Here is a 27,654-nt window from a genome sequence, read left to right as displayed (position 1 = left end):
ATAAGAATTAAATATTAATAGAATAGAACAATGTATAATTAACTAATTTTTAATTAAAATCTAAAAAATTAAGTACCATTTAAATCGTAGTATTGATAAGAACTATAATAATTATTAATAATGGCACCATTTAACAATAACAAATGTGTCAAATCAAAAATATAGGAACGGAATGATTCATGAGTAAAAAAGGACATGTTTCACTATTTTATATATTTCAAATAAAAATTGACTTATATGTAAGTACATCCATATTTGATTATCTGTGAAACAGGCCCTCATGTATGAAAATATTTCCGAACGAATAAACGAAACATCTCATAGTGCAACATTATTTAGCGATTAACAGTGTAAAGAGAAAACAAAATGGCGCGTTTTTCATTCATTACATAATCGTGTTGCACCATTTATTTAAAATAGGATGTGGAATTTCACGGAGTTTTAAAAATATCACATATTAAAACTTAACGGAACATAGGTTAACTTTTATTTAAACAATAAACACAAATCTACATTTTCAAACAGTAAACGAAAACCGCCAAAAATTTGACATCTGTCACTTGACATTTGACAGCTGACAGTTGATTTTTTTCTCAATGATGGCCTTGAGCAAGAAGCTTATATCTAATACACTGGAGATTGCACTATGACCATTAACTTGTAACAAGAAAATATGACCTAGAATGACGTCAGTCATGTTTTTTGTCTCTTTCTGTTGAGTGACCACGCTGGTTTGTAAATTCAGGATTTTTCAAAATAGAAAAAACTAAAAATCATGGTCTATAAATAATAACGACATAGGTATATTTTTAACAGTATTTATATTATAATATCATGGTCATACTTTATAGGTACATACAATTTTAATTGGTATAGAATGATAGTTTTATATAACTTTTGGCTACAAAGCTTGGATATGAACCGATATATAGCATTAAAATCCTTTGTAAACAGAGGAAAGTTGTGTTTTGCATCAGATGCTGTTTACCAAATTGTAAGCTACTCAGATCTTCTTTTTAAACGCGTTGCTTCGACGGGTCAATTTCAAGGCAAAATCATCAAAGAAAAACTGTTTATAGCGGCCTTGCACAAATTTCAGCTAACTTTACAAAGTTTATTTTTCAAAAGGTATTTTTTTCTGGGTCGTAATCCTCAGTAATCTTGATAGGCACATATATTTCTTTTTATTTTACTTTTTGGAAAGCTGAAATACGTAAAACAAAAAATATAAGGTAAGTTAAAAAAGTATAAATTTCAATGTAAAAACGAACAATCTTATATCTACATGTGAGTGCAATACCGATGTCGTGTGTTGTTTCATTACTAGTAACAATCTTTAAAATGGTGTTCTAAATTTTCATCATAATATTGTTATTACATTATATTCTCCTCGCTATCCATAAAAACTCGTCATCATGGTTACCTTACTTGTTAAATTTTTTTATTGAAAACTTGTTGAAAAATGATAAAGTATTGGGGAAATAACAAATTTAACATGACTGCTTACTAAAATGATGCTAAATTAGAAAATTTTTTGCCATTGAAATGATTCTAAACAGGTAAATGCATGAGTATTGAGGAATATTGTAAATAACGTAAATATACACTTGCCTGTGAAATTTTATGCCAGAATTTGATGTCCAAACACTTCTGCAATTTTGCACAATATAATGCATTCTTTATATTCGGAAAATATTTATTGTAAAAGCAACAATATTAACTTAAATATTCGAAGCGACGCAATTTTTTTGACACACATGCCATATTGTCAAAGTGAGAGTTGCTACAATTTTATTATGGTAACTACCCATAATCAGGGAGTATCGCTTTTTAATAATTGGTTCAGATACTTATTTTATTTAGCATAAATAATAATTGTCTCATCCAACAATGCTTCTGAATGACGTTGTTGGCAATTTATCAACAAACTCATGTACAAAAACTAACCTTTTGCACAGAATATTACAGCATACATAGTAGCCTTGGGAAAACTTCGTATTAACAGTGGCAATACCAAGTTAGGTGTGAAAGTGATAAAAAACATGAACTGGGAAATATTTTCTTGTTACACGTCAAATGTTCATACCGAAATCTCCAGTGTATTAGATATAAGCTTCTTGGCCTTGAGCGAAGACTTTTTGCCAGTGTCAGACACATGACAGTTGACGTTTAAATTTGACATTGACATTCCGTGAAAACCACAGACACCACACCAGCACAGATAACGAATTAATAGACTATTTTTTCTATATTTCCACTTATATCTTAGTGAGTAATCCGTCGAGTTCCAGAACGTCGGGCACTTCTATATCTTCCAGTCGTATGGCAGACGGGCTGTAATGGAATGTCACGGCGAATATCTTTTTCGTGTCCATCAGGAGATTTTGCTAGAATTATGAAAAATATAGGTTATAATAATATGTATAATTAGCTATTACTTCTTTGTTTTAAAATGCAACTAAATGGCTTTTTGAACCAGCTTGATGTGAAGATAAAAAACTATAGGTAACTATATTGCGCGTTGAGAGTAAAATTTCAAAATTTTATGCCAATACCGTCACGTCATGGAATAAGGCGAAGGTTTTGGTATCTTTGAATCTTTCCAAAGAAGTTTCACTTCTGACACGCTCTATTTATTTCTTTTTACTTATATTTATAACTTACCGGTTCCCGCTCTTTATTAGCACTGGGAGCTCTCTCTTGCATAAGTTTCTGTATTTCGTGGATGAAGTCTTTCGTCACTTTGACTTCATATTCTTCAGCCGGTGTATACATGTTTAGTATCTAGAAAAGGGAAAAATTTGTTAAATAAGAAATTATATTATTTATTGAAGTGAAACTTCTATATCGGGGTTGGAAAAAAAATTAATGTAACATTTTTTCGTTACGCGTGACATTTTTCCGTTACACGCCATCTTTTTCTTATACCTACCATGTGATTCGACGTATTACTGTAAAGTTGCATATAGTAAATTATTTTTTGAAAAATAAGGTCATAAAGAAGTTTCACTTCTTACGTGTGTACACTAGTACACGCACACATTTTTTGCATGCATAAAGTTTTACAAAAGCAGGATATAAGACACAATTGACGGCTTTATGTCTGAATACCAATTTCTTCCAAGCAACTAGTTCCCAGCGTCTAACAGTTGCAAATTTGGAGACATAGTGTACAAAAACATATAAATGATAAAAAAAGCGAAAAAAATATATGTTATTATTATTTTAATAGGCCTTTAGAAGGGGTGAAATAGGCAGTGAAAATAATGAACCAATACACAACAAATACAATATGGCTTACGTTCTCGAGCTATTGCAAATTTTGTAAATAAATAAATAAAATAAATATAAATAAATATTTCGGGACAATTTTCACACACGGCACGATCCGATCCCATACTAAGCTTTCGCTTGTGTTATGGAAACCAGATGGCTGATAAACATACATATATAATTTTAAATAAATACTTATATAGATAATTAACATCCAGACACAGAGCAAACACCTACATCACACAAATATTTGCCCCGGGTGGGGATCGAACCCACGATCTCTGGCTTGGACAGCAGGGCCACTACCAACCAAGCCAACCGGCCAGTCGAATTATTTGTCGAAAATCATTATTTTCTTGCTGAAGTTTTTTATACATGATGACTATCAAGTGCAGATCTTATGGTCGAGTTTGGGTGATCTTTAAGGCCGGTTGCAGAGCTTGACCGACCATCAGTGCGTACGTCAGTCGTGCTTGTCATATGTATGGAAATACGTATGGTAATACGAAGTGCGTATGGTCGGTCTAGCTATGAACGGTTTTATGAATTTCCATACATATGACAAGCGCGACCGACGTACGCACTGACGGTCAGTCAAGCTCTGCAACCGGCCTTAGGTTTTAGATACGGGACGCTTGGGAAGAAGGGTAAAATCTTCCACCAAATTTTTTATTAATAATATAATAAAATTTTTTATAAATAAATATAATTTCTTTCTTTTCTTTCTCTCTTACTTAATTTATCATTACCTTGCAAACTTGCATAGCAGACAAATCCGCGCACATTTCAACCGTGCTAGCGACGTCCGCCATTGACTTCCGCGCCTGTAGCAGTTGTACCGCTTGAGTTATCGGCTTTAGTACTGATAGTGTTTCTTCAACCTGCGAATAGTTTGAATGAATGAAAATTGTGAATCTACACTAATATTATAAAGAGGAAAACGTTGTTTGTTTGTTTGTAATGAATAGGCTCATAAACTACTGGACCGATTTTAAAACTTCTTTCACCATTCGAAAGCTACATTATCCACGAGTAATATAGGCTATATATTATCACGCTAAGACCAACAGGTGTGGAGCCACGCGGGTGAAACCGCGCGGCACAACTAGTAAATATATAAATACATAAAATAAAAATGACTTTATTGACGCAGCGGGTTTGTCAGCGGGTGAAACCACGCAACACAGCTAGTTAATCTAATCATTATCGATTATCATAATATATAAGAAAACCTTGCGCTTATCAGCGATCTCTTCCAGTAACTTTATATATATACTAGCTTTCCACCCGCAGCTTCGCCCGCGCTTTCAAAGAAAAACCCGCATAGTTCCCGTTTCCGTGGGATTTCCGGGATAAAACCTATCCTATTTCCCGGGGTAAAGTAGCCTATGTCCTTTCTCGGGTATCAAAATATCTCCATACCAAATTTCATGCAAATTGGTTCAGTAGTTTAAGCGTGATTGAGTTAACAGACAGACAGAGTTACTTTCGCATTTATAATATTAGTATGGATTTTCTTTCTCAAAATTACCTACAAATTGTATCACTTCAATTTGGAACCTTACCACAAAAACCTAACTAACTAACTAAGAAACTTTAATTTTTTTTAAATACCCTCTTTTTTGTCCAAATAAATTTTTTCTCCTTTTAAACATTATGATGTTCTTTGGCATAGTATGATAATATACAGTTACTTACATAATTTGTAAAATCAAATTGTAATACTGAAATGATTTAAAAGAGCAACTATGGAGTTTCTTGCCGATTCTTCTCCATAGATACTGCTTTCCGAATCGGTGGTAAATGTTAAAAATATGTATTGACGTTTCAAAGTGCTTCTCGAAGAAGTCTAATTGAATAAATAAATGTTTGAGTTTGAACATCCTTTAAAATTAAAAAAAAAATCTCCATTTAATTATACTCACGCTCTTCTGCCCATACTCCGCCAAGTGTTCCTTAATCCAAGTTTCCAGGTGAGATATATTGTATCTTATTTGTAGACCCTTGGCCCAACAACACAGGTCCTTGCGTAGGAGAAGATGGTTAAGACTGTACGCGCAAATGTAGTAAAATAGCTGCGAATGGAGAAAATAAGAATTAAAAAAGGAAAAAGCAGGGAAAATTTAAAAAATACTGGGTAGGGTAGAATTATAATATTTCTATGAATAGTAAAAATTAAAAACTACACGCTAAAATATGTAATTTCTATGTTAAAAATTTGTATTGATAGCCTTTATAGGCCAACATGGCACCTAATATCAGTACTTAATAATATAAAATAGTAGTTTAATTGACGGTGTTTATCTCAGGAACTAGTGGACCGATTGCAAAAATTATTTCACCGTTGCATACGTACATTATCCCTGAATGCTATGGACTATATATTTACCACGGGGAAAGCCGGGGCGAAATCTTTTACTTACCTTTATTTAAAGCTACGCAGCTATTTTTAAGCTATTGCAGCTTCTATAGCGGGCCTTGAGCGCGAGGACCGAATCGAGAAATTCCGTAACGAAAAAACCTCACGCTCCCCACGGGGACGGGCGGAGGTGTGGCTTGAAGGCATAGCATGCAATAGCGCAACCGCCCCACTCCCCGAGTGACACACGCCGTTTTTTTTTCCACTCACCTGTTTAAATATAGTGACCCTCAACCCAGCATCCACATCATGCATCTTCAGATGATCATGTGTGGCCGCCAGTTCGTGTTTGAGCCTTGCGGGCCCTGCAGAGGGCGGTGGGGCCACAGGGGCCACGGGGGCCCCGCCCCGGGGCCCTGAGAGCCCACTGATCTCCTCGTACTCGAGGATTGCAGGGACTATTAGGCGGTCCAGTTGGCCTTCCAGGAGGTTTATGAGGCCTGCGGAAGATTGGAGATTTTTAGTGTGTTGTAAAGTACAGAGTGGACATTATCAATTTTATAGCATACAGTTAATTTGTTAAAATGTATATTGGTATAAATAAATAAATTTTATATTTTATTTCTTAATTTGAAAGTAAAGAATGTATACATTCTTTTAACACAAATAGTTTCTATTGCAAATAGAAAGTTAACTTTAATAATGGTTAGCGTAAAAATCTTCTCTAAAAATTTTGAGTAGAACTATCCTTGTGGTAAGCAAAAAAAATGATGAGTGTAATTGATATAATATGTAGAATTTACGTCATACCCATACTAGGTATACTGTTAAATGACTTGAGAAAATTCCTTCTTATTTCAATAACTTTTTTTTATTAAAAATTCTTCTTTACTTAATTTTTACAGCATTTTTTTCATCTACTCACCCTGATATATCCAAATAGCTATATCACTTAACACTTGTCGATATTCAGATAAGTCGAAAATCCTCAAACATTGCTGGTTCTGACGCGGCGTGTTACTCGCTTGGTAGACAGCATCGCCGCTGTATTGTCGCAGGTTGTTTAGTAATCTGTAATGTGTTTTTATAAATATAAAATAGGAATAGAACTACTTTTTTATCTTCCACCGTGTAAAAATACATCTACACTAATATTATAAGGATGAAAACTTTGTTTGTTTGTTTGATTGTAATGAATAGGCTCATAAACTCATTGAGATATACATATGGAGACGACACCGCCTACATCACTTATGTTCCGCTCAACATACGCCATATGGCGTAACTGCACGCTCATTTTTTATTTGTTTTAAAGTGAAACGCATCAAATAAGCCTTCGTGTCTGTTACGATATTGCACAAATAATACAAATAATACGGAAAAGTGCAAAAGAATAACTTTCATCGGTAAGTACCTAACTAGATAATAATTTTTAAAACTTAGAGCAAAAAAATGGCGCACAGATTTTGTTAGTGGTGTCTCCTCCAACGTAGTATTATTATCTCAATGCATAAACTACTGGACCGATTTTAAAAATTCTTTCACCATTCGAAAGCTACATTATCCACGAGTAATATAGGCTATATATTATCACGCTAAGACCAACAGGAGCGAAGCCACGCGGGTGAAACCGCGCGGCACAGCTAGTATCTTATAATAAAAAAAGGTAATATAGTGCCAAAAGTCCCCATCTGGAATGCAGCATTCATTTAAATGCACTGATAATGGATTTAATGTGGATAATATTATGTATTTTTATTACTTCTCAAATAATGAAGACCAGACACAGCAGGTTTTTTATAGAATAAAGCTACTTTTAGTAATGGAAGAAATTTTCAAAGGATTAAATAAAATTGTACCTATTAACATGTGGAATTCTATTGTTCTATAAATAAGCGTACTTAGCGTTATGATATATAGCCTATGTGTTAATCCGAGTTACCATCTATGCGTGTGCTAAATTTCATGAAAATCGGTTTAACAGTTTTTGCGTGAAGGAGTAATAAATATCCCATCAAAAACATCCTGTAAAAAACCCAAGTCTCGCAGCTCAGTCTTTCTACCGTCAAAAGTTGTGAGATCCATGTAATACCAAGTCGGTTAATCTATTTAGTGTCTACTAGAAGGACCTTCTGTCTTAAGTTATTACATAAGTTATTATCATGCCAATATTAAAAATATTTAACGTTTTAAACAAATAGATCGACTTGGACATCGCTTGATTTGATTATTAGTATGTATCACACTACACAGCACGACGGGCCAGCGACCAACAGGAACGAGAGTTTCAATCGCGTGAGGCGCGAGAGACTAAAGAATCTAATATAATATTGTAATATTCATTTTGTTTTCATGCGATGTCCAAGTCGATCTATTTGTTTAAAACGTTAATTATTTTTAATATTGGCATGATAATAACTTATGTAATAACTTAAGACAGAAGGTCCTTCTAGTAGACACTAAATAGATTAACCGACTTGGTATTACATGGATCTCACAACTTTTGACGGTAGAAAGACTGAGCTGCGAGACTTGGGTTTTTTACAGGATGTTTTTGATGGGATCTCACTTCTTTTTGTAGAGCCTTTCTTTTTGATACCATCTACTTCTAACGAATTTTGTTAAAGGTCTTATGATATTTTCTTATTTTTATATGTAGTCTTCCTCTTTTTCTTTTCCGGTACTACTTCTTGAGCTTCAGCCACAGTTTTTCTCAAAGCCCACTCCCTGTCTCTATGGGCTTTTCTCGGAGGCTTTGATGTCTCAATTTTTGACAAGTACAAGCAATTTTTATGTATCTCTTATGTGTTTAATTATTATGTTTTATGTTATAAATACTTTAATATTGTTTCATATGCCTATTTAATATTTATTTAATTAATAAAAGCAGTATACATTGAGATGCTCTTTTATTTTTTTCTTCCTACATATTTTTATAAGATGTTGTACAAGTACTCTGTACTCTATATATAATCACATATACAGGGTGTAATACAAGCGATTATTCCGTAACTATTGCAGATATATTGGTATTACATAAACTGATTACGTGAAAGATTCTCATGAAATCTTACCAAACCGGCCCAATAGCTAGTTAGTTGCATAATAATTATTCTAATAATACATTTAATTCTTAACAATACAAAATACGCGCGGTGTGTCCCTTAGACACATAAAACTGAAAGAATAGAATAAATTCGATTGCTCTGGCGGGTCACGAGTGGCTGAGTTGGTCAGGTATCCGCCCCGGAATGGCGTGAAAGGATGCGGGTGTGCAGTTTTTCTCAAAGCCCACTCCCTGTCTCTATGGGCTTTTCTCGGAGGCTTTGATGTCTCAATTTTTGACAAGACTAAGGTATTTATGTAAGTTCCTTAAAATTAACCAAACAACATCCCAATCGTAAGCAAATAATATCAGTAAACTAATGAGCAAGCCTTTTAGTCGTAAATGTAATTTATCAATCGAAATTATAAATGAAAATCGCAAACTTATCCCTTAGCAGGTATCGTGGGTCAAATTTGACCCAGAAGCGCACATTTTCGGTTATAATTCTTTAAATATTTATGCAACGACTGTGCGCTTCTAAGTATTCTCAGTGCGTCACTAGCTGCAGCGGGGGGTGGATGTGCAGCACCGTGACTATCTTAGGAGCGGAGGTATGTAGCTTTCTGGGTCACGTTCGACCCACGACACCAAATAAGTAACTTTTTTCACTGAGTGTAATTACTTACTTTTTTGTTTTATTGTTTATTTGTACTACATTGGAGGGCTTTTTGAACGACAGACAAATCGAGGAGTTGATGGACGACTTAAGTGATGATTTGGAATTGAAAAATGAAAGAATACCAAATGTAAACCAACTTTGTGACGACAAAATCATCAGCGATCGAGACAATCCCTAATCTGTTAGTTGCTCAGAAGACAGTGTATTTGGAGTAAGTTCTGACGACAGTGAAAACGAAGAGGAAATACGAGAATAATAGAAAATATACGAGGAACGAAAATACGAGAGATGAGAGTGAAGATGATGAGGATGATATTTGATGGTAGAAGTCATTTTGGATTTGGTTGTCATTTTTTTTATTTTATGCTGATTTCAGAAGCAATTTATTTTTTTGTTATAATAAAGATATGAGAAGTGCCATAAATATATTTTAGTTAAAGTTTTTCTAAAATTTCTATTTTTTTTTTATGTTTTAAGTGCACACTAACCAAAAAGTGCCATAAAATAAGGTTAATTACAAATCCGTGTAAAACATGATATTTTTTATATATTCTAAAATTAAATAAAGTTAATTTTGTAAAAAAATATTTTTTTATTTCTTATCTAACCATATTTTATACAAATAATAAAAAATCTACGTTCTACAACAGATTGTTTGGTATGGGTAGAATTTGACCCACGATACCGGTAGTGTTGCCAAAAAAGGCGATACCAGCTAAGGGTTATAGGTTAGGTTTCGAGGCACATCCGAACAGCATGAGGGCGCTCGCACGTATGCGTGCGGCTGCCGCTCGCTCGAAGGCATTCACATTTCATTGTTCTGTCATTTTGGCGTATATTTTGCTTGTCAGTCATAGAGTAAAATAGAGGCCAGTCTGTCTGTAAGGAGGCTAGTCGCGCCAACAATTTATATATAACAGATTTAAATTATAATATAATTATGGTTTTATTAGATTTTCGTACTTCAAGACATGTCCAATCATGTGTTTTTCATTACGTCGACCATTTTACAAGTAATAATGTTGTTCAGTTTCATGGGCTAAACACACCCTTACCCACCCTATACCCCCTCCCTTGCCTTATATGGTAGGTACCTATCTACACCACTAGGGGACATGGGACTTCACTTCTTTTTTTTTTAATGGGACTTCTACTACACCCATTGAGCCCCAAGCGGCCCGATCGGTCCATGACTATTGTGTCTGTCGTTCCGGCGCCTGAGTTACTATGATTAAAAATTATTAAAATACCGACCTTAACATATTAGCCAACCACAGCGCGCTATACTCGACACTATCAGCCCGTCTCTTCAAGGTCTTCTTGACCCCAGTCCGGATGCCCTTCATCAAGGAGTGCATCTTGGGCTCGTCGTCTACATGGTCCGTGTGACGCAGCATCATGAACAGGATGTAGGCTGGTAGACCCGGGAGTAAAGTGGATGCAATGTGGGGTTTTAGGTCTGGAAAGACGGGTATTAATTTTCTAGGTGTAATTGTAAAATTGTCCGATAGATATGTTAAATGTAGTTCATAGGAATAAAATAAATAATTTATTGTTATTGTTGTTGTCAGTCATTGTAAACTTGTTCAATGGATTTTTCTCTCAAATTAGCATCTTTTATTTAAAGGCCATTTACGATTTTGACGAATAAACAAAAACAAAGGATTCCTCGAAGGACCAACTCTACAATGTTCGATATAGTTGCATTTATGTATATCCTAACCTTATCATTCGTCATTAGATCAAATTTTTTTATTTATTTATTTAAAATTATATACAGGGTTACTTGAAAAACACCAGCAACCTCGCAGGACAAGATAGCTAACATCATAAGTAACAACATTTGTTCTACGACTTTTGGCATAACGCAATAAATTATTTTTAAATTATTTTTTAAACTTTTATTGTACTCTCCTAACATTTGTAAGTCTATGTTCTATTCATTATCGGATGGACGACGCGGTGCCCCCTTCCCCCTCTCGTTCGCTTCTTGTTTACAGAATTTTTGTGAGGCGTAGAGTTTATAATATTCAAACGGAAAATTAAATGAATATTTATTTTTGTATGAAAATAAAATCTAACAAATTATCAAAAGTCGTAGAACAAATGTTGTTACTTATGATGTTAGCTATCTTGTCCTGTGAGGTTGCCGGTGTTTTACAAGTAACCCTGTATATTATTATACATTTTATAATTCTTTATTGTACAAAATGTGAGAAAACAATAGTTTCCAAAAATAAATAGTATTAAAATACCTAGCATAATTTGTACAAAAGGCTAAACAGTAAAATGTTTATTGATAAAAACATTCTTATGAGGAACTGCAGAAATATAATTATCTAACATGGACTTAGTATGAATATTTATGTCTATAGGTATACTACTAACTACATGTAAAACGTTTAACAATATTTCATTATATTCTATCAAACAGACATACAAACTTACCAGGAATAAGTTTCTTTATAATCATCGGCTCATCTTGTATCTTATATTCGAACATTCCGAGGTATTCCCTCTCCTTCTTGCGAGTTACAGTCGCCATTTCTAGGGGTAGTGATGTGTTTTGGGTTACCATTGAATCTGTAAAAAATAGGGTTAGTTAGAAAATAAGGTTAAATTAAAATTATCTATACATATAGATAATAAATCTGTAGAAGGGTCAATTCTGTACATTGAAAATATTGAAAAAATAAATAGAAGGGGTGTTACTGGATCGATACCAAACCCAAATATGTGATTAAAAAAATTTTTGTCTATCTGTCTGTATATGCTGACATCACGTGAAAACTAATGGTTCGATTTCGATGAAACTTGGTATAATTATACTTTATTATCCTGGGCAAAAAATAGGATACTTTTTATCCCGGAAAAATACGTAGAAAAAAAAATTAATCTTAATTTTTCCGCGCGGACGGAGTCGCGGGCGGAAGCTAGTTAATAATAAGTTTAAATTAAACATCAGGCGAGATACATCATCATAAATATCTTTAAATCTCTATTTTTCTATGAAATTTCTGTGAAAAAAAAAACACCTAGTTACTATCCTAAATTAAAAAGGAACTATGCCAAACACACGTGTCAGAAGTGAAACTTCTTTGGCAAGATTCAAAGCCAAAATCGTCACCTTACTCCATGACGTGAAGGTAATGCCATGACACGACCTTGAAATTTTACTCTCGACGCGCCCAAAGAAGTTTCACTTTAAAAATTACGATAACTATACATACCGTTGCCCTCCAAAATATCTTGAACATCTTCAATACCCGCTTCCTTCAATTTGTTAACAAGCAATCTAATTTGGTTCTTGTAACGGCGGCAGCTTTCCGATAGTTTGTCGACTCTTTCCTGTAAAAATTAAAAGAAAAATAATTAATCGTAGGGCTATGAGTTGTTATTGAAAAAATCTTTGAAAAACGTTTGAAAAAATTTTTGAAAAGAGTTTTTGAAAAATCGATTTGCTTGCATAAAATGTAATCTTATAAGTTAGTTACCTATAATTTCTGGTATCTGTGGAGACGACAATACTATGAATGAAAACACTACCACAACAAGTTAGTTCATACCAATATTATTAACTATAAAATATTGTACCCTCAAAATAAAAAATGAAAAAATTTATACAAATTATATTATATTATATGAATATCGAAAAAATATAACACCATTTATGATAAAAAAAAAATGTGTGCGTGTACTAGTGTACACACGTAAGAAGTGAAACTTCTTTATGACCTTTTTTTTTTCAAAAAATAATTTACTATATGCAACTTTACAGAAATACGTCGAATCGCGTGGTAGGGATAAGAAAAAGATTGCGCGCAACGGAAAAATGTCACGCGTAACGAAAAAATGTTACACAAAAATTTTTTCTAACCCCGATAAAGAAGTTTCACTTCAAAAATATACCTGTGAGAGAGAAGTAACGCAACGGCGTATATACAGCGCCATGTCGGTAAGAGTTAGTACAAACTTACTATATATACAGAATGATTTTTTTAACATAACAAGGTCCCCGTCAAGGGGGGACGCCCTTGTGCATGTCGCTACCAGGGTGAACCTTCAGTTCACCCCCGCGTCCGCGTTAAAATGTAGTAGCCCTTCTGGCTAACATTGAGAAACACCATACAAAAAAAAAAAAAAAAAACATAACAAACACAAAATAAAAATTATATTTTCTGGCTATTGGATATATTTATTTTTTAGTATGTAGACTAGGAACGTCTTTGTGTATACGTAGTTTTATGTATTGTTATATCCACCTAGTATTGTAAAAACTTGAATCAAGGGGATAAAACAGAATATTAATTACTAATCGATATTTATTTGTTAATACGATTTTAATTATATATTAATATCCGATATATTAATAGTCACACCGGCACTATCAAATTACTAGTAGGCATATGTGATTTTTTGGTTTACGGAAACTAAAACGATATTTTTGGACACTTAATTTAAACTCACAAAGTATCTTTCATAACGCCAAAAACCTGATTATTTTAGGAACATCTGCGTCTACAAGAAATAGCTAATAACATCCTACATAAAAAATACTTTCGATTTCAAACCAACTTCAGATTTCCAAGACCAGTTGGTTTAGGAACTACGATTGGAGAATAAAAATATTTTTCCAATAATTTTGTCAATTGCTTTTTATATAATGTTAATATACATAATATTTTAATCTTAATGTCGAAGAAGTAATTTACAATTGAATAAATAAATTACCTGAATCGCCATACTTTCAGCGGCCAATCGTATGATTTCATTCTGCGCGTACTCTTGACTCTTATTTTTGGGCTCTTGACTAAGATCTGTGCTGAGTAGTCTAAAAGAAAACATTGCAATTATTAAATGTAAATAAATGATCTTTTCAATGTGTGTAATTCTATGTTTTGATATAAGTATACTGTGTGTAGTGTATAACAATATTATACTAATAAAAAGTATATTATACATTATTAAAGTGTATATATTATACTAATATCAAGCTTGTGTAAAAAGCTATATATTTTTATGAATTATTATTGACTTTTAAATGAATTCGATCGTCAAGTGAAAGTTTTGTCATGTTATTTCCGTCTGTCTGTTTTGTTTCAGGGTTCTCCTATTCAGGATTTGATTTCAACAAGCCGTTATTTTGAGTGACCTATGATTAGAGCTGTTGTTAACATTGTTGTTGTTGTTGTTGTTTATTCGTAAATGCTTTTAATACACTGTTGTTGCCCTGAAGAGAGCTTTTAGAAACACTGTTGTTAGGTCCTGAAAAGAGCTGTTGAACACACTGCTTTAAATTTGCAAAAAATAGTTTTTTGATACATTTTTGTTTAGCCCTAATAAGAGCTGTTGTTTAAACTTTTGTAGAGCCCTGAAAAGAGCTTTTGGATACACTGTTGGTTATTTTTAAACGAACATTTTGATACACTATTGTTTAGCCCTAAGAAGAGCTGTTGTTTAAACTGTTGTTGAACCCAGAAAGCTTTTGTGTACAATGTTGTTAATTTGTAATAGTTTTTAGGTAATCTGTTGTTGAGCCCTGAAAATGGCTGTTGTTTACACTGTTGTAAAGCCCTGAAAAGAGCTTTTAGGTACACTGTTGTTCATGCCTGATAAATCTTTTTGGCACACTACTGTAGAGCTCTGAAAAGAGCTTTTAGATACACTGTTGTTTATTCCTGATAAATATTTTTGATACACTATTGTAGAGTCCTGCTAAGAGCTTTTGGATACACTGGTGTGGAGCCCTGAAAAGAGCTGTTGTTTATTTGTGATAGAGTTTTTGGATACACTGTTGTTTAGCCCTGAAAAGGGCTGTTATTTACACTGCTGTTAGTTGGATGTAAGAGTTTTTGAATGCACTGTTGACTAGCCCTGAAATGAGCTGTTGTTTACACTATTGTTCAGTTATAATAGAGTTTTTGCATAAACTGTTGTTTAGCCCTGAGAAAAGCTTTTGTTTACACTGTTGTAAAGCTTTGAAAAAAGCTTTTAGATACACTGTCGTTTAGCCCTGAAAAGAGCTGTTGTTTACACTATTGTTAATTTATAATAGAGTTTTTGGATACACTGTTCTGGAGCCCTGAAAAGAGCTGTTGTTTATTTGTGATAGAGCTTTTAGAAAAACTGTTGTTTAGCCCTGAAAAGGGCTGTTGTTTACACTGTTGCTCATTTATAATAGAGTTTTTGGATACACTGTTGTGGAGCTCTGAAAAGAGCTGTTGTTTACACTTGCACTATTGTTAATTATAGTTTTTAGATACACTGTAGTTTAGCCCTGAAAAGAACTATTGTTTACACTGTTCTTCAGTTATAATAAAGTTTTTGAATATACTGTTGTTAAGCCCTGAAAAAATCTTTTAGATACACTGTCGTTTAGACCTGAAAAGAGCTGTTGTTTACACTATTGTTCAGTTATAATAGAGTTTTTGGATACACTGCTGTGGAGCTCTGAAAAGAGCTGTTGTTTATTTGATGTTTTTAAGATGCATTGTTTGTATAGCCCACAAAGGCGCTTTTGGAATCACTTTTGTTTAGCTCTGAAAAGAGCGGTTGTTTACACTTGCACTCTTGTTTAGCCCTGAAAAGAGCTGTTGTTTACACTGTTGTTAAAGCCTAATAAATCTTTTTGATACATTATTGTGTAGCCCTGAAAAGAGCTTTTAGATACACAATCGTTTAAAACTAATACACACATTTTTGTTAATGTTTTAATAGAACTATTGAATACAATGTTGTTGAGCCCTGAAAAGAGCTGTTATCTAGCCCTGAAAAGGGCTGTTCGATACACTGTTGTTTATTTGTAATTGTACTTTTGTATAAAAATTGTTAATTTTTAATTAGAAGAATTCATGTCTCATCGTCGTTATGGCTATAGAACCAACGTCAAAGGTCAAGTAATACCTAGTAAATTTTTGGCAACCAATAACACAACAATTTTGCGTCTGAACAAAATGACCAACAGTCTCTATATATAAAATAGGCATACATACGTACTATCAATATAATTATTTAATCAATTGTGCTTTATATAACACTAGCTTACCGCCCGCGGCTTCGCCCGCTTTTTCTAAAACGATTTGAGATTTAAACTATCCTATCTCTCAAGTTGGATTGAACTGCACATGGTGTGCGAATTTAATTATAATCGGTTAAAGTGGTTTAGTAGTCCATTGAGGACAAACATTGTGACACGAGATTTATATATATATTATAAGATAGAGCTGCAATATATGTTTGAAATCCCTGTCTATTGCTCTACTATCTAAGTACCCTCTCAAATTAAAAAAAAACATCTAGAAAAAGATTTTTATAAGATTTTTATCCATAAGATATGGTCATTTGGGTCAAATGTCACCGAGCATTCGATTCGAATTTGTCACAGTCACAACGCGTTTTATTTCCAGTCGTTTATTAAAACAAAATAAATACAGTCACTAAATAACATTCGTAAACTATTTGTACCGTATAAGAGATAGTGAGAAATTCATTAATAAATTATCTGGATAAAAGATTGTTTTTATAGAGCTGCAAGATCTATGAATTCCATGCCAATATCTTCGTACTTTCGACGTTATTGTGTCTTCGTCACTGTCGCTGTAAATATTTAACGTGTTCTGTTGTTATATAGAACATTCTACATGTTTAACCGTTTATGTTATTACGTTTTTTCAACAAATTATCTAATCTTTAGTGGAATATAGGTTAAATAAATATGCACTATATCAGTTTAAAAGTGTTAGTAATATTTAGCTTTTTTATAGAATAAATAGAACTTATTAGAACTTTTAACTTATAGAAGAAATTGCAATAAATAATACAGAAAATCGAGCCCATATAAACTGTGACAAAAGTATAAACTGTAACTTAACTGTATAAACTGTAACTTAACTGTATACTTTATTAACAAGAAAAGGAGCAGAGTTTTTCGTTTTATTTTTTATTTTTTATCTGTTGCATATTTCTCAATGAATTTGATATCGGTATTTGTTTTCTTATTTCTAAGTGTGATCACTAGTGTATAACCTTGTTATGTCTCTATTACACTAAAAATACTTATTAAACGGTGAACCTTATTTGAATGTATCTTGATGAAGCATATATATGTATATGATTGTGAGTAAACTGAAATATTTTGATTGTGTGTTTGTGTATGTTAGATAAATAAATGATTGTACATACTTCTGGTACTTTTCATTTTCCTCCCTGAGGCGTTCGATTTCAGCTTTAGTTTTGGAAATGTGTTCCAAATAGAATCTCTTTTCGGATGTTAATTCTTCTTGCAGTTGCCTGAAAATAATGTTCGAATTTACAGTAATGTCAAACTTAGAATTACAATTATAAATATAAAAAAGAGCGTGTGTACCGAGCACACGTTTCAGAAGTGAAACTTCTTTGGCAAGATTCAAAAATACCAAAATCGTCGCCTTACTCCATTACGTGACGGTATTGCCATGACGCGACCTTGAAATGTTACTCTCAACGCGCCTAAAGAAGTTTCACTTCAAAAACCTCAGAATTAATCCAATTATTTATGTATAAAATAAATCCCACCAAAAATATTTTCACGTAAAATGTTGCCAAGACGAGCCCATATGACTCGCACAGTCAAAAAGTTATCAGATCTCATGTAGAGCCAAGCTTCTAACACTACACGCCCTAACTCTACAAGGCCTAACTTCACAAACTCTACACCTTAGTAAAAATATGTGGCTTGGCCATTTCGCTACATTCTCATCGGCGTAAGGTGAAAAATTAATTCACTGTTCATTACTTTTGTATTATAGTAGTTCTTGTAGTAACGAACAGATAAAACTATAAGCCATTTCAATTCTTTCCATTATTAACTATTGCTCAAAGGTTATTTTTAATACTTACCTATTAATGCCTTTCTGAGCTTCATAAGCCGAAGCCAATTCCCCATCTTCATTTATGATGTCAACATCCGATCCGTAGTTGGATGCAATCGACTTTAGATTCGCCGTCTGTTGGCAGAAGGGCTATTTTTTAATAAAACTATTTTCAGGCTTAGCATTTCTTCGAAAAATAAATTTGTTAAGTTAAATTTACTTTTATTTAGGTCCTTCAATATAATACTGAATAGAATTTTAAGTATTATTTATTTTTTGATTATTTATGAATGATAAATTAAAAAAAAAAATATCCTTTTTCGTATATGTAAAACACGACCGGAAAAACTACAAAGACCGAAAATAAATATTTTATTACAGAAGATATTTAAATATTTTATTGCATTTAATTTATTTGAAAATATTGTAAGAATTAATTTGTTAGATTAAAGCACCTTATATTTATTTGTATATTACTATAAGTCTAAACACAATTAAAAAAAATAAAATAAATAAAATAAAAATATACCATGCGATTACAGCAAAACGAAAGCACAAAAGAAAATAATATTTTATTAATAGAATTGTAAAAACAAAACCGAAGCAATATCATTACGCTTAAAACTAAAAAAAATAACACGGATTCTATACATCACTATATTATATTTAAGATAAAAAAGTCACCGTGCGTCTGGATGTTCGTCCCTATGTATGTTCTTCAAAACTACGCAACGAATTATGATGCGGTTTTTTAATAGATGGAGTGATTCTCGAGAAAGTTTTAGTACATAATTTATTAGGTTTTAGACAAGGCAATAATAAAGTTTAAATTACAATATAAGTACAAACATTTAAAATACAATATTTTCTAAAAAAAATACATATTTTGTAGATTTCTTTGATTGAATTATTACTGCTATTACGTCACTGTAAAATATAAGATTTTTTATGTGTTATTTATTTAGTAATATGTATTTATTACGTTAAATAAAACCTCATGATTTTTATCGAACATACCCTAATATAGAGGTACCTCTTATAGGAGGTTTTTGAACTACACGTTTTACTATAAGGATAAAAATAAAATTCGGCATTACACTAAGGCTGGTTGCAGAGCTTGACCGACCGTCAGTGCGTACCGTCGGTCCTGACGATACGCATCAACAATTGTATGACTATGACACTAATGCGCATGACAATACGCGTGCGTATGGTCGGTCTAGCTATGAACGGTTTTATGAATTTCCATACATATGACAAGCGCGACTGACGTACGCACTGACGGTCGGTCAAGCTCTGCAACCGGCCTAAGCATTTCATAAAAAAGTTCTTATATCTAAATTATTATCAATATAACAACGCAAATTAAAAAAAAAAAAAATACTAAAAAATAACACAGCAAAATAAAATTATAAGCATTTCCTACACTTATTTACTTACGACACTCTTCAACGTTTGGAACCAGGGTTTCTGAACAATTCAATTTTTGGTTAAATTCTATTATCTATACCTATATCTATTTTAATTAATGAATATTAGTTAATATATGAAAATGAATTATTTACACGTGTAATTATGTTGTTTATATGTATTTTGTACGATTTGGAGACTCCTACAAAGAATTAATTTAAATATAAAAGGGGCTAAAATTATTATTTTCTTAAGATAATATAAAGTATATTGAAGGAATATTGTTTTATAGAAGAAGAACAATAGCAACTAATCATTAAGTACGATGTTAGAGCTATCAATATATTAAAAACTTTTAAAAATGGATATTATGATACACTACCAGTGTCAATAATAAAAAGAGTGTGTGTACTTATGTACACGCGTTAGAAGTTATACTTATTTGGAAAAAAAATACTAGAATATACAACTTGAACATAGTTATCAATTTTCATACCACCTAGAACTAACTTCATGCTGTTAAATTTATGTGTCGGTGTGCGCGCGCATCGTAACAATTCACTCTCATCATTTTTCTCCATCGCGCCAAAAGAAGTATAACTTATTCTTATTCAAATATATTTTATTTTAACAAACAACATATTGTATTAATACAAAAAGTACCTTCTTATGTTTGTCAAAAACCGTTACATTTGGTAAATCGACGAGAAATTTCTTAACAAAAACACCATCAAACACTTTCGACATTTTGTCACATTTTTTTTGCATTTTTATTTTTTCATTTTTTATTAATAACACATTATTTATATATTTTTATGATAATCACATATAACACGTTCGTGTACAAAGAACATAATTTTCAACTGATAATGTGTTTCGCAAATATTTTGAGTGTAAATAATGCTTAATTTGTACATTTACGTAAATAGAGAAAGTGACATTTTGTAACAGTTTTTTTTATCTATGTACTAACATACTGATAAAACTGATTGCTTGATAAAATTAGGTAATTTAACTATGCAATGTGATTAGCAATTATGAAGGTTTTAAAATGAAAATTGTAACACTGAAAAAAAAAAACTGTATTTTTTATGTAACTGAGTCTTTTAGATTGGATTTTGACCCACTTTTAACGGACAGATTTAATTCAAACTTTGTACACTTATCAAGGATCGGTGACAATGCAATAATTTTATGAGTTTAAGCGTGTTTTTTTAGTTTTATTTAACAATATTAATTATTTATTAAACATTTTGATTTTGTAAGACATAATATATTGTATTATGTAGATTGTTCTACAATGGCTTGGTAGTAAGAAAAATGTTTGGTAAGTAATTTGAAGTTATCGTTTTTTGTTGTTTGTTTTGGCTAGGTTTATAAATATAATAGTCAATGCTATTGCAATAATAAACGTTTGTAGAAGTGTTAAATTTAAAAATGATTATTTTTCATGTAAGTTTTAACTATAAATCTATTATATATCTCTTAAACTATAAATGTACCCTCATAGGAGGCCCGTGTCCCAGCAGTGGGAACGTATATGGGTTGATAATGATGATGATGATGATGATGATGATGATGATAACTATAAATTAATTTATTAGACACAACATACTTTCTATCTATTGGCCCGGACTTATCTCAGGAATTTCTTAACCAATTTTAGTGATACTTTTTCCTCAGAAAATACAAGATTATAGCTCAAAATAGAGTAATTTGTAAACAGTTTTTCATTGTACTTTTACTCACAACAGTCTCAAAATATATATTTTTAGTATTTACCTCAAATTCACCGTTCTAATATTTTAATATTATTTACTATACATCTAGACTAATATTATAAAGCTGAAGAGTTTGTTTGTTTGTTTGTTTGTTTGAACGCGCTAATCTCGGGAACTACTGGTCCGATTTGAAAAATTCTTTCGGTGTTAGATAGCCCATTTATCGAGGAAGGTTATAGGCTATATATCATCACGCTATCGCTACGGCCAACAGGAGTGGAGCTACGGGAGTGAAACCGCGCGGAGCAGCTAGTATATAATAAATGTGAAAATTACCTGATGAGTGAGCACACTCTTGAGTTGGACGCATTCGTCGCGGCGTCTGTCCAACTCATTTTGCATTTTATCCATTTGATCTGATAAATAAAAATATTATTATTAGAAATACACATGATATTAGCGTGTGTACCGAGCACACGTGTCAGAAGTGAAACTTCTTTGGCAAGTAAAAAAAGAACGTGTTTGCAGAGCACACGTGTCAAAGGTGAAACTTCTTTGGCAAGATTCAAATCAAAAATCGCCGCTTTACTCCATGACGTGACGGTATTGCCATGGCGCGACCTTGAAATTTTACTCTCAACGCGCCTAAAGTTTCATTTCAAAAAATTGCGAGTAGGAGTAACACATTTTTTCTTTATTATGGAATTATTTTCTGTATTTGTTTGTTAGAAATTTATTTAATTCGTACTAGTAATTTCACAGACAAGCGAGTTCTTATAAAGGAAAAAAAATCAGATTTACCAAGTTAGGTATATACTTACTAGCTCCTAAAAACGTAAGTATTATCGAAATCTGTTCAGCTTTTCCTTATATTAAAACAAACAAACTTACCAATAACTTCCTTAGACAGTATAATGCTGTCACCAGCAGCTCTCAGTCTGTCAATTTGTTCCCGAAGTTTCTTATTTTCTATTTCCAATTCCTCCACTTTGAATCGATCCGTGTTTGGATTGGATGGTGGTAGCATCAGACGATCTAAAATATATAATAATTATTATCCTACTTATATTATAAATGCGAAAGTTTGTGAGGATGTTTGTTACAATTTCACACAAATACTACTGAACCGATTACAATGTTTAGTATTTAGGTAGCTGAAGACCCAGTATAAGACATAGGCATATGCATACTTTTTATCCCGGAAATCCCAAAGGAAATGCGGGTTTTTCTTTGAAAACGTGGGCGAAGTCACGGGCGGAAATCTAGTAAACAATAAAAGTATTTTTATGCAAAACAAGCTGCCCCAGCAGACGTGGTTCTCCCCTATTGTCTCTTTTTCGTGTTTTCTAGAAGAACCTTCCTTGTGCCTTGACAAAAACGTTAAAAAAATAGCCGAATTGGTTGAGTTCTCGAGTTCTCGAGTCTTTTGCTTAGCGATATATTTGGCGATTCATTTTTATTATACAGGTAAAAATAAATCATGAACTATACTAGCTTCTTGTCCCGGGTTGGACCGGGATAAAAAATAATTTGGACTAAGCCAATAATATTTATTTCATGGTAAAAATACGGGTAAGTAAATTTGCCTGTCAAGGTGAAATTAAATTTGTATTGTAATAAAGTTTGTATGTTAGAATTAAAGAAATAAATGTTGATGTTTATTCTCGTCACGCCGAAATTGCTAATCGGAACTGGATAAAATATGGTACAGCGATAGATAATAGTCTGGATTTGTATATGCGATATTATTTACTCGCGAACCATAAGAATGAAGCCTTTCAAGACAGTAAAAAATAACTCATAATTATTATAAATAGGATTATGCAGTATTATAAAATGAGAGACGTATGTTTTTTTATTAAATAATTTCTTATTGTTACCGCTGTTTTCGCAAAGACAAAACCATAGACATTATATAGAAGCTATTTGTTATTATGGAATAAAGATGATATTATGTATAATAATTATATTTAATAAATGTAACACTGGCTGTGCCCCGCGGTTTTACTCGCATTGCTCCGCTCCTGTTGGTCTTAGCGTGATGATATATAGCCTATATGTTGACCCGACCTGTTCGTAATATTGATGCAAATTTTGAAGTAAATCCATCCAGTACTTTTTGAGATTAGCCCGGACACAGAAACAGACAAAAATTCTAAAAACTATATTTTTGGCTTCGATATCGAAGGCCCCAAGGCGAAGATTGGCCCCAAGTATTCTTTAAAAAAATATTCAATGTACAGTTTTGACTTTCCTACAATTTTATTATATGTGCAGACTAGCTTCCGCCCACGACTTTGTACGTGCATCCCCGCTTTTCCCCGTTCCCGCAAGAATTTCGGGAAATCCTTTCTTAGGGGACGCCTACGTTATGACATCTACCTGCATGCCAAATTTCAGCCCGATACGTCCAGTGGTTTGGGCTGTGCGTTGATAGATCACTATATCAGTCACCTTTGAGTTTTATATATATAGATAATAAAGAATAAATAAAATAGGTAAATAACAAGTCAATAACTGCGTTAAAAACAACCGACTTCAAACTTGCACAGACAAAAATGCTCATAAAATAAAAACTACTGGGCCTATCCGAATAAAAATTTTATGGGACCAATTCGACACCATTCCGCATCGAACAAAAAAAGAATCACGTAAATCGGTTCAGAAACCTCGGAGTAATCGGTGTACATACATAAAAAAAAAAATATATACCGGCCGAATTGATAACCTCCTCCTTTTTTTTTGAAGTCGGTTAATAAATATTACTAAAACTTACTCATCAACCGATCTTCCAAGTCCGTAGCACGTTTGGCAGTTCTAGATAGTTCTCCTTGAAGTATTGAAATTCTGTTTTGCATTCGTAGTACTAGGCCAGCGTCGGCGATCTGAAATATTTGGGTATATAACCGATTGTGAATAGGTGGGTTAGGTTTTTGTGTGTATGTATGTTTGGTATGGTATTTAGCTTAAGAGAAGTTTTTGTTAATTGTGAGGGTAGTTCAAAATTAATGAAAAATGACAGTTTTGGAGTCAAGTTATAGGTAGTTGTAACTATTTAGTCAACAAACTTATTTTCAGCTATTGCATGGCTTCTATCGCGGGCCTTGAGAACGAGGACCGAATCGAGAAATTCCGTAACGAAAAAACCTCACGCTCCCCACGGGGACGGGCGGAGGTGTGGCTTGAAGGCATAGCATGCAATAGCGCAACCGCCCCACTCCCCGAGTGACGTTTTTTTAAATGACTTTAACACACTCAATTTTTTTTTACTAGATACTTCTCTTTCAAAAGTACAGAAATAGTCAAGTCGATAACATTCGTGACACTTTACAAGTTAATTAGAAATTTTATCAATTCCAAATAATTATTAACATTAGCTGATCCACTCAATTTCGTCTGTTCTCAAAATAAATATTTTTATTTTTCCAATATTTGTAATGTTTTTCATATGTCTCCTACAACCGTTATTAATTATCATTACACATTTTTTATTCTAAGTATAGAAGTTAATATAAATAAAAACAAACCGGCGAAGGTCCATTGTGAGTTCCCGCGGACCAGTTGACCGCTTCCAGCGCTGGTCTGGTCGTCTCCACTGAACGGACTGAACCGTAGCCGAAATCCTATCAAAATAGGTTTAGTAATTATTTAAATATAAAAAAATAACATGATTTCTAGCTGTTAACTATGCGTATGTCATTATTATAAACAACTGGACTAACAATCACGCTCAAAATTGTCCAAAGCAAAACTCTGCCTGCGCTTGTATAGGCAGAGTTTAGTTATGAGCGATACAATCGACTTTGAATACTACTGCATCGAAATAAGGTGTTAATTTTATAGAAAGCCGCTAGGAAATTTTTCACGACCATTTTAAAAAGGGATAATGAGTCTCCTTGTTTATAGTACGTTATGGACATACACACAATTAACTGCAAGAATTAATATACTTTTTTGTGTTGAATATACAGGGTGTCCCACTATTGGTATACTAAGCGCGAAGTGACTTGTAGTTTTGCTTACACTAGTCACGTAAAAAATACTTAAACAACAAAATTACGTCAAAAATTCATCTATTTGAAAAAAAATGCGTCTGGAATTTTATAAGTATTTTTACGTACTCAGCGTATGCAAAATTATAACCTCCTTTGAGCTTAGTATACCAACAGTGTGACACCCTGTAGATTAGCAGGAATTGTATCATGTATTTACGTATAAAATATTGTTAATACGAAAATTTTAAAATAATATCTGCTGTGAATAAAAACATAATTCAGGAGATAGAGCAGTGATAGTAACACTAGTAAAATGAATTATAAAAAAATTGTGTTTTGGAATATCTAGAAAATAACATAATGAATTTGTGATAAATATGAGCCTATTGTTAATTAACCTTGCACTGTATCTATATAATTTAAATCTATTTTTATAAAATAAAAGGTGGGTACTTGAGACAATACTTACATCTTCAACAGTAGTCTCCTGTTGAGAATTATTGCTGGCATCCGACAAAGAGCGTCTGTGTTCCTTTGGTGCTGGCGCTCTGTTGTAAACAAATAATTACATATAAATAAATTATATTTATGATATGTCTATAGCATAAATTTATTAAAAACTAGCTTTCCGCCCGCGGCTTCACCCGCGATTTTAAATAACAACCCGTTCCCGTAGGATTTCCGGGATAAAACCTATCCTATGTCCTTTCTCGGGTATCAAAATATCTCCATACCAAATTTCATGAAAATTGGTTCAGTAGTTTAGGCGTGATTGAGTAACAGACAGACAGACAGAGTTACTTTCACATTTATAATATTAGTATGGATTGATCACTAATTTAATAAATGGTCAATTTCGGATGCAAAATGCCTCAATATCTTTTCAGTGAGACTAGAAAAACCATGATATCACTACATAGTCTATAGTAAAGTCGGTCTGTATGTATGTATGCTTAGATCTCTAAAACTATGCAATGAATATTTTTTTTTAATAGATATAGTGGTTCTTGATTTTTGAATTTTTTAGTACTTATATAATTTGTAAAGCGGACGAAAAGCTAGTCCTACTAATCCTACTAATATTATAAATGCGAAAGTTTGTGAGGATGTATGTTTCTTACTATTTCACGCAAATACTACTGAGCCGATTACAATAAAAAATGGTATGTAGGTAGCTGAAGACCCAGAATAAGACATGGGCTACCTTTTTTCCCGGAAATCCCACAGTAACGGGAACTATGCGGGTTTTTCTTTGAAAACGCGGGCGGAAATCTAGTGGATAAATAAATACAAGAATATATACCTCTGCAAAGAGTCAATTTTCTCTTGCAAGTCATATTGAGAAGACAGCAGTTTCTGCCTACTTTGTCGTTCATTTTCTAATTCTTGACACAGCGCTTTTTTCTCCGCTTCGTGTTGTTTGTCACGTTCTGAAATTATTAATTATTGTTATATATTATTTACTTATATTTAGGTGTTAATTTGTATACTGCAAATAGCATTTGCCTTTGGTAAATGTAAAAAATATGTAATGACGATTCAAAAGGCCAAAAGTTTGAGTTTGAGTTTTGTTTTTAATTTGGACCCTCCTAGCTAATTACTGGGATCTAGGAATGGTATAAATTAAATTATTTACATACTTCATTCTAAACAGTATCACAGTATCATAGTATTATTAGAAATGCCTACTTTTGTATTTTTGGTTTGTGTTATGAAAACCAGATGGCTGATAAATATACATATACAATTTTAAATAACAGATAATTAACATCCAGACACAGAGCAAACATCTATGTTTATTGTTCATCACACAAATATTTGCCCTGGGTGGGAATCGAACCCACGACCTCTGGCTTGGAAGGCAGGGCCACTACCAACCAAGCCAACCAGTCATTCAATTAGTAAAGGTTTTGAAGAGAACGAGCGTTATAATTTTAAAATATTTTGCAATATACACATTACACACAATTACTACCCATATATGCACATTTTACTACCATATGTAATTACCTTTCCAAAACTTAGCACGCTGTTCAAACTCTTTCGGCCAATAAGGTTTAGTGTCAAAGTGCTCTATATCTTCACTTGTCATTGTTTCCATTGTAGTTACCATTTTTATAAGTATTTTCTTGTGTTTAAACTATGTTAAAGTCTTTAATTTTTAAAATATTTAAGTTTAAACTATGTTATGACCATTCATATATAAAAAGCACTAAACAGATGCCCATATTAAACGATGTATTTAGTATATTAAAACATTATCAGACCATAAGAAATTAAGAATATTTGCCCATAACACTAAACCGTTAGAATTTAGAATCC

At 32.7% G+C, this 27,654-nt stretch overlaps 1 protein-coding gene across 1 annotated transcript in view; it reads right to left on the bottom strand.

Annotated features, from left to right (window-relative positions):
* Positions 1–2,134: 2,134 nt before the first annotated feature.
* LOC123704010 (unconventional myosin-Va) overlaps positions 2,135–27,654 on the bottom strand; it is a 66,107-nt gene continuing 40,587 nt past the window's right edge. The window contains exons 22-40 of the mRNA XM_045652247.1: positions 26,636–26,762; positions 25,802–25,880; positions 24,865–24,960; positions 24,114–24,222; positions 22,229–22,372; positions 21,674–21,753; positions 19,647–19,676; positions 18,235–18,341; positions 17,539–17,646; positions 14,089–14,188; positions 12,588–12,705; positions 11,806–11,940; positions 10,612–10,816; positions 6,558–6,703; positions 5,903–6,132; positions 5,199–5,348; positions 4,023–4,154; positions 2,665–2,784; positions 2,135–2,387 (exon numbers count right to left, since the gene is read on the bottom strand). Of these exons, the coding sequence (XP_045508203.1) occupies positions 2,259–2,387; positions 2,665–2,784; positions 4,023–4,154; positions 5,199–5,348; positions 5,903–6,132; positions 6,558–6,703; positions 10,612–10,816; positions 11,806–11,940; positions 12,588–12,705; positions 14,089–14,188; positions 17,539–17,646; positions 18,235–18,341; positions 19,647–19,676; positions 21,674–21,753; positions 22,229–22,372; positions 24,114–24,222; positions 24,865–24,960; positions 25,802–25,880; positions 26,636–26,762 (2,345 nt within the window). The 3' untranslated portion in view covers positions 2,135–2,258. The remainder of the gene's footprint in view (positions 2,388–2,664; positions 2,785–4,022; positions 4,155–5,198; positions 5,349–5,902; positions 6,133–6,557; positions 6,704–10,611; positions 10,817–11,805; positions 11,941–12,587; positions 12,706–14,088; positions 14,189–17,538; positions 17,647–18,234; positions 18,342–19,646; positions 19,677–21,673; positions 21,754–22,228; positions 22,373–24,113; positions 24,223–24,864; positions 24,961–25,801; positions 25,881–26,635; positions 26,763–27,654) is intronic.

This window comes from Colias croceus, chromosome 28, assembly GCF_905220415.1.
Source record: "Colias croceus chromosome 28, ilColCroc2.1".
NCBI classification, from domain to species: domain Eukaryota; kingdom Metazoa; phylum Arthropoda; class Insecta; order Lepidoptera; family Pieridae; genus Colias; species Colias croceus.
The sequence above is the reverse complement of the archived record's forward strand: the minus strand, read 5'-3'. Positions and strand labels throughout refer to the sequence as shown.